This window comes from Erpetoichthys calabaricus, chromosome 5 (assembly GCF_900747795.2).
Source record: "Erpetoichthys calabaricus chromosome 5, fErpCal1.3, whole genome shotgun sequence".
NCBI classification, from domain to species: Eukaryota; Metazoa; Chordata; class Cladistia; order Polypteriformes; family Polypteridae; genus Erpetoichthys; species Erpetoichthys calabaricus.
In genome coordinates this window covers 67,972,955-67,987,009 of record NC_041398.2, presented here as the reverse complement: position 1 = coordinate 67,987,009, position 14,055 = coordinate 67,972,955, and the positions used below count along the sequence as shown (strand labels likewise).

General features: G+C 37.4%; 1 protein-coding gene across 2 annotated transcripts in view; it reads left to right on the top strand.

The window, feature by feature from the left end:
• Window positions 1-10,000, top strand: part of letm1 (leucine zipper-EF-hand containing transmembrane protein 1) — a 133,203-nt gene extending 123,203 nt beyond the window's left edge. For both annotated transcript variants that reach the window (XM_051928395.1, XM_051928394.1), the window contains exons 14-15: window positions 3,768-9,735; window positions 9,772-10,000. In XM_051928395.1, the coding sequence (XP_051784355.1) occupies window positions 3,768-3,905 (138 nt within the window). In that variant the 3' untranslated portion in view covers window positions 3,906-9,735; window positions 9,772-10,000. The remainder of the gene's footprint in view (window positions 1-3,767; window positions 9,736-9,771) is intronic.
• The last annotated feature ends 4,055 nt before the right edge of the window (window positions 10,001-14,055 follow it).

The following is a 14,055-nucleotide window of genomic DNA, read 5'->3' as shown; positions in this document are numbered from 1 at the left end:
TTATAAGGCAGTGTGGCGTCTTTGCAGTGTTTTGGTAATGTTTTTTCGTTTTAGGAGATCAAACACTAGGAAAGCGGGTTCAAACCGTCTTCTGATACTATATGTCACTGAACAAGTCACTTAAACTGCCTGGACTCCAATTGGAAACAACAGGAGAAGGGTAACTAATTGTAAGCTGCCTTGGATAAAGGCAATATATAATGCAAAACAAATTACAATTACCATTATTAGTGGCCATTTGCAGATGACATTGTCTAGTGATAAGCAAGCCACACAAAAATTTGATTCTTTGTCACTTCGGCAAAATCACAGAAATATTTGAGAACTTCTCGAAATGCATTGAAGTCAATAAGAAAGGATGATTTTTTTTATTGGATTATAATGGAGCAATTGTCTTTTAAGTTTCCCTGAGGGTTATTGAAAAGTCTTCCAGCTATGCTGTAATGATTATGGTTGCCAAATAAGTGGTCTGAACTATAAGGCAACAGTGCTAACCACTGCACCACTTTGCCTCAGATAACAAAAGACACAGATAGAAGGGATGCCACAAACAAAATACGACAAATGGCCACAAACTAAAAATGTAAATAAAATATAGATTATTGTACTGAGTTTGACTTTTGGGGCTCATATCGGCCACGTCAGCAGTGATGAAAGTTCTGCGCATGGCTGCTACAGCTCATTGATGTTGCGCTGGCCTCACAAAGCATCATGGAGTGCTTGGAAAATGATTGCCTAAACCAGGCACATGGCGAGACTCCAAGAAAATATTCATCAAACAAGGTCACTGGTGAACACAGCATATTTTGCTGCAAAAAAAGCCATGGCAAATTTTGCTGATCAACACTAATGTAGACCAACTGACTTACGTTTTAAAATATGCTTATTTATTTACAGATTGCTAGGTGCAGCCACCATCCGAAGCACTGCAGGCCAAGACCATTTTCAGTGACAGTCTTCACAATGTTAGCTGTGCTGTCCATCGTTATGCAAACCTGGCAGTCCTCTCTAATCCCTCCAGATGACTGGGCACCCTTGAACACCATTGAAATGGTTTATGCTGTGTGATCATCCAGAAAATACGCATTCCAATGTATATTAAAAGTTATTTATGCCTCAAACCATAAGTCTCTGGCAGTGGAAAAGTATATTAAGTCTTTCAACACAGTCTCCCAACTTTTCCCAATACTCATTATAAATATAGCCGCGGCATTGTAGTGTGAGGAAAATATTTTCGGCCAAGAAGTTTATACCTCGAGTCAAAGACTTTCAAGTTACCTGAAGCCTTCTTTTTTCGATAACACTCACTGGCGTCATGTTTTCCGAAATGAAGTGGCTGACTGCATTTATGATGTCCTGATGCCTTGTTGATTTTGTGTTACATGGGGTCATAGCTGCAAACATTGACACAATAGACTACTGCATAGGTACAGTACCACAGCTATTGCTTGTATGGTTGCTAGCCACATCATTTGAACATTCCTTTTTATTAATCTTCATATTCAGTTAGATGGTATTATTGGTATTATTTCAGGTGGTGGAATAGGATTGTTGTATTACTAGTGTTTGTAGGTACTTGTCTGTAGAATATCTTGGATACTAGGTTTATCTGTGTTACGTCTGATTTGTAATAACTGAACATATTCCAAATTTTTGATGATGTGTGCCCTTTTAGTATAATGTATTCCTGAGCAGAGATTTTCTTCTTCGGCTTCACTTGCCAGATGCTTGTCTTTGCACACACCAATTACCGCCTGTCCATTTCATGGGGACATGTGATGCTCTCCTTGCATTTCACCAGGTCTATGTGCTGAAAGATACGCCACAATCCTCGTCTATTTCTGTATATATAGTATTGGTGAAACAAGTTTTATTGACTTTTATACCCTAAGCTTATCGGTTATCAAAAAAAAAAGTAGTCAGTAGCTGAGAACTGCTATTTTCTTTGGTGCTATTTTTATCAAACTAATATCATGGGAGAGTATGTGTGACAGCCTGGGCTGGCAGCAGCTGCCATACTGTCCTTAAACCCGAAACCGCCAATAGTCATAACCATGGATAAGCTAGTGAAGTATGCACACAAACAGAAAAAAGTGTGGTGAAAAGTTCTTCTGTGCTTTTTTTATTTAAGGAAAATCCAAACAAAGTGCAAATATTACACTGCTCCAAATACAAAATAAATCCTTTCATAAAATCAAGTGCTTTTTTCCCATGAGTAAAAATCTAATAAATAATCCAACAATAAAAAAACCAGAATAAAACCAATGCAGTCATTGGTTTCTTTCTTTCTTTGTTTGTCTCTCCATCTCTCTCTCTCTCTCTCTCTCTCACTGTAAAACCCAGTGTGCCCTTTTCACTTTATCTCCCCGGCTCACCCTTGTAGTTTGCTCACTTGGCAGAGACACCAGCAGCTACAGCTTCAATTTCTGGCTCTCGTCCTGGCTGCCTCCTTCGGCGTCTGCCTGATCACTTGGAGCCCAGCTCTCTATCTTCTAATACATTCAACAGTGTTTCCTGAATCTGTAGGAGGGACACTTCCATCATACCCTGCTGCTCCATAACCATTCAGCAGGAGACAATCAACCCCTGTTGCACTGATTGCTAGCTCTTCCGCGAGACTACCAGCCGCGTTGCCTCCTCTTCATCATGCTGCCTTGAATATCCCGATGCTGCCATCTCATCATTCTCTTCCTTTTCATCTTTTTTTAAAATTTTTTTATCAATCCCTACGTATGCACATTGTCTCGATTACGACCCACGGAACATCAATTAGGCAATTAGAACCAAATGCGCACTCATGTGCAAACGAGCTTACCCCCAATCACCCCATTAAACAACCTGACACTGCATGCACACCCGTGCAACCTGAGCCACACTGGTTTTATTTATTTACTAGCTGAAATACCCAGTGTTACCCAGGAGGAAAATAAAATGTTTTTTTTTTTTTTTAAATTGTTTGAGAAAAATATAATTAAAAAAAACACAACTTTAAAAATAAATTAACAAACATTGAAGACTCACTAATGTGCTTGTCTTGTGGTCTTGTATGTGTGTTATCATCCAGGTGATGCTCGGACCCGGCCAACTCTATTTAATTTCAAAAGCAACAGGGACGCAGTGGTGCTCAAACCTAAAGAATGCTGGCAGTCACCTCCAGTTTGCCCTCTGGTGGTCGTTCCGAGTGTCTACTGGATGATAACGTGCATACAAGACCACAAGATCACCCCCACCCTACCCAGAAGGGGGATGGTTAGGATTGATTTCATCCGACAGTATTTTTAGTCAACCAATGAGGAACATATGTACCAAGTTTCATGAAAATCGCTCCAGCCATTCAGATGTGATGCTGCAACATACATTCATACACACATTGACTTTTTATATATATATATATATATATATATATATATATATATATATATATATAATATAATATAATATAATATTTAAAAATGCATATCATCACAGACCCTGCTATACCACAGTATGTGATCATATAATTGTGAGTAGAGCATTGAGGAAATGCAAGATTTTTAAATAGCAAATATAGTTTTATTCTAAAGAAGTTTGAAAAGAAAAAAAAACTGCATCATTGAAGTCCTGTTTGTTTGTATGTTAGATTGATTTTAATTTTGCCTGGATATCATTGTATTAGTGACTGCAAACAAAACGTATTTGAATTCCACTTGTTTTTTGTTTAATTTTATTTGTTGTTTGTTGTTTTAATTTTACTTATGGTAAGCCTGTTTGTGTTTGCTTTTGTGTAGGTTGTTGAATTAATTGACAAGGAGGATATTGATATCTCAGCTGGTCAAGTTGCAGAGATCATGGCAATGCTTCAAAAGGAAGAGAAACTGGTAGAAAAAGAGAAAGCCAAGGAAAAAGCAGCAGAAGTTCAGAACTGAGCCCATTTTTACCCTTCAGTGGTTTGATGTTCACCTTCTATGTAAAAACACCAGTAACCTCAGATTTATAGAATGGTGGAGCTGCAAAGAATATTTTTCTCCATTTATTTCTTGAGTTTGTTGAACAATAAGGGGCAGAATCCTCAAAATCATTGGTGCAATGTGAAATTTGTTGCACAGTTGAATATATACCACGGTAGCTTTGCTTTTTGTGATGGGGTACTTTTTAGATGTAAGACAAAGGCTGCTTCATCATAAATTTGAAAAAAGTTTTTCATTGCACACTAAATCATTCATGATTCCTTACGCATATAAACTATAAGTTTGTATTTTTTTAATGACTGAGTCTATGTACTCCCTTAAATTATTGTATTTAACATGCTTTATTGATAAAGGTGATCATAAATATGGTAATATTTTGTATACGAGTAGGTTAACACGAAGAAGAAATGATTTTGAAAAGTACAGTAATTAATAACAAATGGGAACAACCAGACTAAGCTGCTGCACTGTTTTGAGGAGGTTTTGTATGAAAGCCTTTTTTGTATTTAAAATAGGAATTTTTTTTTTTTAACTAATATTTTGAGCACTGAAAGTACCAAAGGCAGGAAAACTGTTGTTAATTTTTATTTTATATTATGCTTTCTGGCTTTTAGACAGCTTTGTAATTTATCACATTTAATTTTTTTTTCCTTAGGCCTGTGTACATGTCAGTGAGGATTAATAAATGTATTTCGGCTTTCATAATTTATTTTGACTTAAATGTTTGACATGAATTTGTTAGCATAAAATATGCTGGTTTTAATCATATTTTAAAAAGGAGTCAAAAAATACGGTTCGTGTAATTATTTGTTCAGAATGATATTGACCTACTGTACCACTACAGTTTTTTGGCTGTTTTTTACTATACAAATCATTGCCATATTAAATCCTTCTACTCCATGTTCAAATAGCACATATACAGTGAGATTGTTGTTCAGATCCATGGGCAGCCTACCTAAACTTTATTGTGTATACAGAAAATAATACATTTCAGCAATTTACAACCGATTCACACCACAGTCTGTTGAATAGGTTATCTGATCAGTCCTTCCAGCTTTGGCCCATTGGAAAAGAATTTGTCAACATTCAGTGTTCCGTTTTTAAGTAGCTTAGCTTTACTCCTATACTTTGTTTTTATTTTTTTAGTCAGTAGGGTTAACCAAAGCCATGCTTAACTTGGGCTTGTTAATTTAGGAGCAAGACTACAGGTCTGGTCAGGTTAGGTTGAGGAGCATGCACTGGTACATCTTGTTGCCGCACCCACCACATGACAGAACAACTTGGTTGGCAACCTCCCAGATAGACAAGCGATCCAGTCCCACTTTCTGGGAATTACCATCGCTGCCACAGCCAGGTGTTACAGTGGGGCAAAAAAGTATTTAGTCAGCCACCACTTGTGCAAGTTCTCCCACTTAAAAAGATGAGAGAGGCCTGTAATTTTCATCATAAGTATACCTCAACTATGAGAGACAAGATGAGAAAAAAAAAATCCAGAAAATCACATTGTCTGATTTTTGAAGAATTTATTTGCAAATTATGGTGGGAAAAAAAAAGTATTTGGTCAATAACAAAAGTTCATCTCAATACTTTGTTATATACCCTTTGTTGGCAATGATAGAGGTCAAACCTTTACTGTAAGTCTTCACAAGGTTTTCACGCACTGTTCCTGGTATTTTGGCCCATTCCTCCATGCAGATCTCCTCTAGAGCAGTGATGTTTTGGGGCTGTCGCTGGGCAACACGGACTTTCAACTCCCTCCAAAGATTTTCTATGGGGTTGAGATCTGGAGACTGGCTAGGCCACTCCAGAACCTTGCAATTCTTCTTACGAAGCCACTCCTTCATTACCCAGGCGGTGTGTTTGGGATCATTGTCATGCTGAAAGACCCAGCCACGTTTCATCTTCAATGCCCTTGCTGATGGAAGGAGGTTTTCACTCAAAATCTGACGATACATGGCCCCATTCATTCTTTCCTTTACACGGATCAGTCGTCCTGGTCCCTTTGCAGAAAAACAGCCCCAAAGCATGATGTTTCCACCCCCATGCTTTACAGCAGGTATGGTGATCTTTGGATGCAACTCAGCATTCTTTCTCCTCCAAACACGACGAGTAGAGTTTTTACCAAAAAGTTCTATTTTGGTTTCATCTGACCATATGACATTCTCCCAATCCTCTTCTGGATCATCCAAATGCTCTCTAGCAAACTTCAGACGGGCCTGCACATGTACTGGCTTAAGCAGGGCGACACGTCTGGTACTGCAGGATTTGAGTCCCTGGCGGCATAGTGTGTTACTGATGGTAGCCTTTGTTACTTTGGTCCCAGCTCTCTGCAGGTCATTCACTATGTCCCCCCGTGTGGTTCTGGGATTTTTGCTCACCGTTCTTGTGATCATTTTGACCCCACGGGGTGAGATCTTGCATGGAGCCCCAGATCGAGGGAGATTATCAGTGGTCTTGTATGCCTTCCATTTTCTAATAATTGCTCCCACAGTTGATTTCTTCACACCAAGCTGCTTACCTATTGCAGATTCAGTCTTCCCAGCCTGGTGCAGGTCTACAATTTTGTTTCTGGTGTTCTTTGACAGCTCTTTGGTCTTGGCCATAGTGGAGTTTGGAGTGTGACTGTTTGAGGTTGTGGACAGGTGTCTTTTATATTGATAACGAGTTCAAACAGGTGCCATTAATACAGGTAACGAGTGGAGGACAGAGGAGCCTCTTACAGAAGAAGTTACAGGTCTGTGAGAGCGAGAAATCTTGCTTCTTTGTAGGTGACCAAATACTTATTTTCCACCATAATTTGCAAATAAATTCTTTAAAATCAGACAATGTGATTTTCTGGATTTTTTTTTCTCATTTTGTCTCTCATAGTTGGGAAAATTACAGGCCTCTCTCGTCTTTTTAAGTGGGAGAACTTGCACAATTGGTGGGTGATTAAATACTTTTTTGCCCCACTGTACGTGAAGTGAGTGTCCCCTTGGCCTGGTCCAGCCATTCTGGTCATCAACAGTGAGGATCCTGTGAGCCAGATTACCCTTGGGGAATCGCACCACGTGGCAGTAGTGCCTCATTCAACACAAAGTCAAACCAGTGGTACCCAAGGATTTTCTGAATAGACACAGTACCGTAGGAGTCCAGTCTGTGACTCGGGTCACTGGATAGTGTCCATGTCTCGCAACCAAATAGCAAGACAGGAAGCACCAGGAGTCTAAAGACTTGGACTTTCGTCCTTTTGCATAGATATTGGGAGCGCCACAACACCCGTTTCCAGCAACCTCATGACCTACCATGCTATCTTAAACCGTCTACTGACTACATCCTTAATAATTTTAAACAAATTGCTAATTTGGTAGCATCTAAGTACAGTATAAAACTATCACTGAGTAATTATCTTTGGGCAGCTTATCACCCAGTGTTGCTGAAGAACATTTTTTGAGTCATATTTGATTTATCTTATTTCATATTGAAAGGGATCCCAGTGATCCCATAAGGATATTTCTTTATTTGAAAGACCTGAACTGTTTTAGTAATAACAACTAAGATGTGAGAGGGTAGTGGTTCTAGATAAATGTAACTATAACAAACATTTATAAACCAACTATCCATCCATTTTCTAATCTCCTTATTCTGTTACAGGGTTGGCAGTGTCATGAACAAGGCAAATCAACCCTGGAAGGGACGTCAACTTATTACAGCTAGTCTCTGGGACTGTGAAATACAGTAAAAGACAAAAGTAATGTTAGGCGGCCTATTTCTGTGCTGCTCCAATTAGAAACTCTCTTCACAAATTCATTATATATATAGCGTGTAGTATATACAAATATTCACAAAGAGAATATAGAAAATCATGGGCTGTGTTTACAAACAGACAGACACAGTAGTTTTGAATAAAACGCTCAAAATCATTTACTACCTACAGTGAAATAGATCAATTATGTAAAATCCATCTACTATTAAAATAATTTAACTCTGCATTAATTTAATTCCACTCAGAAAGAATTGTCCCAGTTTTTAATATTCAATTTCTCTACTTTGAGGTATATTTTGGCACTCTTTTATTAGAACCTCCCGTATTTTTCCGTGTTTTGCACATTTCTTTTAGCCGTCCACATTTTTTTTTTAAAGATTTCTTTCTTTTCTTCTGAACAGATTCATTAGATGTGATTCAAGAAATTTAGCACTGTAGTAATTTCTTCATAATTTATAAGGTAGATACTAGCCATTCGCTCATTACTGCACCAATTTTCAGAATCTGCTGTTTCCATTTCAGTTTTGCTTCCAGCAACATGGGCATGAAGCAGAAATCGGTATGAATGGGTAACTCCATTACACAGACCAGCATTTATTCTTTTCAGGTTAACCCAAAGTTTGGCAGTTAAAGTAGTGCATGTCTTTGGGATGTGGCAACCCCTGTAAAAATCCACCCAGACATGGTACAGTTTTTGAACTTCACTTGGGGAATTACTGAGCCTCCTAGCAAATTTGATTCTTAGGAGGAAAAGGACCACATTTCTAAGGAAAGAAAAAAATAAGATTTCGATTCACAAAATAAAAATTGTACAAATTAGCTAGTCATTTGCTTAGATTGGACGATGTTACAGATTCTTGTTTTAGGAAGTTTTCTACAAGAAAAAAAAATTAAACCTGAAATTTTTTTATTACAGTTCTATAAAGAACTGTTTGCTGCTCTGTTTAGTATGAAGTTTTACCCTTGCTCAAACTTTAAAGTTTAAATAGTAAACATAATCTGTTGTAACAACTCAAAAAATAAAAATGTTGAAATGGTAAATCTTCTGTTTTTCTCAATCATTTATTAATATTTGCTTATAGAGTTAAGATTAGTGTGGTCTAGTGGAGTAAGATGATGATTTGAAGGCTGGAAAACTGTCAATTCATTACCAATATTTAACTGACTGTGTAACTCTGAATGAAATAATTTGTGTTGTGTATATATAGTTGAATAAAAGCATTAGCTAAAAAATGTAAGTACATATATTGAAAATGATCACTGTTTATTAAAATTATATTCTAGATGTCAATATGAGAGTACAGAGGCACATTAAACTGGATTCGGATCTTCAGCTGGTCACTGTTAGTATAGAGTTTTCCTCCCATGTCACAAACAGGCATATTTTAAGTAAACTGGGAACTCTACATTGGCCTTGTGTGTCTTGATACGACTTATTATCGTTTTCCAAGGCTGGTTCCTACTTTGTGTCCAGTGGTGCTGGTGCAGGCTCTGGCCCTCCAAGAGTAATCAGGTTCAGTAAATGGATAAATGAACGTGAGTATAGAATAATTAATAAAACTAGTTAAATTTGTACAGTTTCATTTCACATTATGTGGGTTTCACATAATCTAATTGGATGTCTGTGTGCACAATGTCCTAATCAGTTAGTCCTGGTTTATACAGTTTAGTGCCTTTTATAAGTTAGTCACATGCTGCTTTATCAAAGTAAATTTACAATATTGTGCAACACACAAGCTTACACAATATTATATAAAGTAATTGCACTGCAAATATGAATCAAGAAATGACTTCAAAGTTATGTGATAATGTACGTAACTTAAGCATTGCACATTTTTGATTTGTTTGCAATTTTCATATGTTTAATATATTGCTTAATTTTCTGTGTTTTGCAAAAAAGAAAAAAATAAATTGTGTATTACATATCTATAAGTTGAGTGTCTTGAGAGATTACAAATGTAAGACTTGCTCACAGTAAGTTTGATTAAAATTAAAATTCTTTGCTTTGCAGCCCAGCTTTATTTCTACCTTGTTTACACCATAGTAATGTTGAAATGTATTGCTTAAGGAACACTTGAGGCATTTACATGGAGTTGAGGGGGTTATTTGCAGTTTTTTCACTTTGACAGACGAATGTAACCACTAGGAGCATTCTGATTGCATCAGAAATGTATTTGTTTAATATTTATGTGTGTACTGCTCTCAACCTATTTATGATAGTCTGTTTCTGTGGACAACTGTAATTTTATATTCTCAAAAAAGTAAATTAATTTAACCTGAATTCAGTAAATGACTTGTAAAAATCAAATTGTTTCTGTATTTGTATTTTATGTATTTGGTCAAGATATCCAAAAGATACAATAGGTGGAAAAAACTGGAATTTAATTTCCTTAGTATTTTTAGTATAGTGTCCAGTGTATACATGTCAAAATGAATTACTGTAGTAGCAAGACTGCGAATTAAGAAAATAAAATTAGAGTGGGTTGGAACTGGTTTAGCCAGGCATCTGTATATTTAGCTTGAAAAGTATAAAAAGGTCATGCTTTGGGCCTGTGCATCAGATACACAGTGGTCTAATATCTGTTCCATGATTTAATTTATTGTTGTCTCATCATATTACAGAAATTTAATGGGCAAATATTGGAACAGAGTAGAGTTATTAAAGTACCAGGTTTCTTTCAATGATCCAGATGCTTTCTAGCCATGCAGTTGCCTTTATTTGAAAACTTCTTGAGTTTAGTTGTTGTTTATGATGAGTAAATGTATGTTATTCAAATTATGACACTACATTTAGCTTTTAAATAAATCCTCAGTAGGTAATTCACAATGGAATTCAATACAAATAAATCTGAAATATCTTTGTTAGTGAAAATTAACTAATCAGTCCAGTCATGGTTTAAATGTATAATTTTTTTTTTTTTTTTTTTTTTTTCTGCCACTCACTTTTTGAAGAGGGGGGCTGAACGCACCTTAAGGAGACTGACTTGCTCCTCCAAAACCCCCTCTGAAATGGTGAAACAATGGGAAACAAATTTTTTTTTTACCTCCTCTTTGCTTGATCAGCTGCTGGCTTGCTGCTGTGCTGCGTGATCTGCATCTTGCGCGGCACTTCAAATATTTAAAAGCCTGTACAACAGCTGTCCTTTTGTCTCACTGCCTTGTCTCTCTTCTCCCCCTGACATCCTCTGCTCCTGTTGGGGGTCCCGCTCCTGAGGTGCACCCCTATGAAGAGGAAGATTTTCTATTCTTTTAATTGAGAGATGGAACTGTCCCCTCTGACTACATATGGAGTTCGATTCACTCCTGAAAGAGACTTATGATTGAAGTGTTTAAATAACGTTACTCTCTCTAAAATCTCCTGTGTATCTGTACAACTCTCTGACCCAAGCATGACAGCATATCTGGATTTCACGTTCACCAAACAACAAATCTTTTAATTCTCGTAGATACACTTCTTTATTGGGAAGAAACACTACTTTTCCCTGATGGCAACACAAATTAGACAATCTACAAGTCTCCGACTTAAAGTTTAAATCTGAACAATGTATTCAATCTCTTTTCGCTGTTCTGTTATTTCACCGAGTAATTATTTCCGTTTGTTTGCACTAATGTGATCTTTACTATAATTTTTTTGAGACTTTCGAATTTTCACATTTCTATTATCTCTAACCTGCTCTGCATGTGTATCGCGCCAACGTATTTGAATTCTTTATGACGTTCAACTTTCTCAACAACTGTCTTTTATATGTCTTTTATTTCCGACCCCGGGCGTGGCTAATTCTCTTGGCGCAAAGTCTTGTCTCATGGGACATGAAAGTGTCTCTCTGAGAGTCTCGTCTCATTCCAAGATTTTTTTTTATATACAGTGGGTATGGAAAGTATTCAGACCCCCTTCAATTTTTCACTCTTTGTTATATTGCAGCCATTTGCTAAAGTCATTTAAATTAATTTTTTTCCTCATTAATGTACACACAGCACCCCATATTGACAGACAAAAAAAAGAATTTTTGAAATTGTTGCAGATTTATTAAAAAAGAAAAACTGAAATATCACATGGTCCTAAGTATTCAGACCCTTTGCTGTGACACTCATATATTTAACTCAGGTGCTTTCCATTTCTTCTGATCATCCTTGAGATCACCTTCATTTGAGTCCAGCTGTGTTTGATTATACTGATTGGACTTGATTAGGAAAGCCACACACTTGTCTATATAAGACCTTACAGCTCACAATGCATGTCAGAGCAAATGAGAATCATGAGGTCAAAGGAACTGCCTGAAGAGCTCAGAGACAGAATTGTGGCAAGGCACAGATCTGGCCAAGGTTACAAAAAAACTTCTTCTGCACTTAAGGTTCCCAAGAGCACAGTGGCCTCCATAATCCTTAAATGGAAGACATTTGGGACGACCAGAACCCATCCTAGAGCTGGCCGTCCGGCCAAGCTGAGCTACCAGGGGAGAAGAGCCTTGGCGAGAAAGGTAAAGAAGAACCCAAAGATCACTTTGGCTGAGCTCCAGAGATGCAGTCAGGAGATGTGAGAAAGTTGTAGAAAGTCAACCATCACTGCAGCCCTCCACCTTTATGGCAGAGTGGCCTGTCGGAAGCCTCTCCTCAGTGCAAGACACATGACAGCCCGCATGGAGTTTGCTAAAAGACACCTGAAGGACTCTGAGATGGTGAGAAATAAGATTCTCTGGTCTGATGAGACCAAGATAGAACTTTTTGGCCTTAATCCTAAGCGGTATGTGTGGAGACAACCAGGCATTGCTCATCACTTGTCCAATACAGTCCACACAGTGAAGCATGGCGGAGACAGAATCATGCTGTGGGGGTGCTTTTCAGCTGCAGGGACAGGGCGACTGGTTGCATTCGAGGGAAAGATGAATGCGGCCAAGTACAGGGATATCCTGGACAAAAACCTTCTCCAGAGTGCTAAGGACCTCAGACTGGGCCGAAGGTTTACCTTCCAACAAGACAATGACCCTAAGCACACAGCTAAAATAACGAAGGAGTGGCTTCACAACAACTCTGTGACTGTTCTTGAATGGCCCAGCCAGAGCCCTGACTTAAACCCAATTGAGCATCTCTGGAGAGACCTAGAAATGGCTGTCCACCAACGTTTACCATCCAACCTGACAGAACTGGAGAGGATCTGCAAGGAGGAATGGCAGAGGATCCCCAAATCCAGGTGTGAAAAACTTGTTGCATCTTTCCCAAGAAGACTCATGGCTGTATTAGCTCAAAAGGGTGCTTCTACTAAATACTGAGCAAAGGGTCTGAATACTTAGGACCATGTGATATTTCAGTTTTTCTTTTTTAATAAATCTGCAACAATTTCAAAAATTCTTTTTTTTTTCTGTCAATATGGGGTGCTGTGTGTACATTAATGAGGAAAAAAATTAATTTAAATGATTTTAGCAAATGGCTGCAATATAACAAAGAGTGAAAAATTGAAGGGGATCTGAATACTTTCCGTACCCACTGTACTAGAGAGATATTTATTCTCTAACAAAATTAAAGTTTTCAAACTAATTCTCAAGACCAACACTGCATCCTGCCAATAAAGTGCAAGTTTATTGACAATTCAGTTTTTTAAATATATTTTTAAGAGTATAAACACATTTATTATGAACTAGCTGTGCTACCTGTCTAAGACAGAATGAAATCTAAGTAATCAACATAGACCTCAGCTTTAACGTTTGCAGTGCACCATCTATTGAAATGCATTTTGTAATGCATGTATTAATAAAATGCATTGAAACTATCATTCCAACAGATGGTGCATCACAAACATTCACCTTAATAAACAGGTGTGTGTCTGTGTATTTGTGTGTTGAACTGGTTGCTGTGTCTCTGTCATTTTAACAGATGGCACATCACCAGCATTTGTACTAATAAAATATACAACTACAGAATTTTTGTGATGCACCATCTGTTGAAGTGGCAGATGCAATGCTTTTTATTACTATAAAAATTTGTAATGCTCCATCTTTTGGAATGACAGATGTATGGATTATATAGCTTGTAGTATAATAAAAACCATTTTCACAAGGACAGGCCATTCTGCCCCATTAAGCTTGTCAATCCTATTCAGCTAATTTCTCAAACATGACATTAAATCAAATTTTTGAAGGTCTATTGACTACCACACTAACTGGTAGTTTATTCCATGTATCAATAGTTCAGTTTGAAGAAAACCTTCCCATCCTTCAGAATCTTCCCACAGCACAGAGATTTGTTTTTTAAAAAATATGCATCAAAAATGCTTGGAAGCACTCACCAAGTTCATCCACTTTGTTAAAAAATAAACATTGCTGTTATTTGCCTGCCACTTAATTGAAAAGTAAATAAGTACTTTTCAAA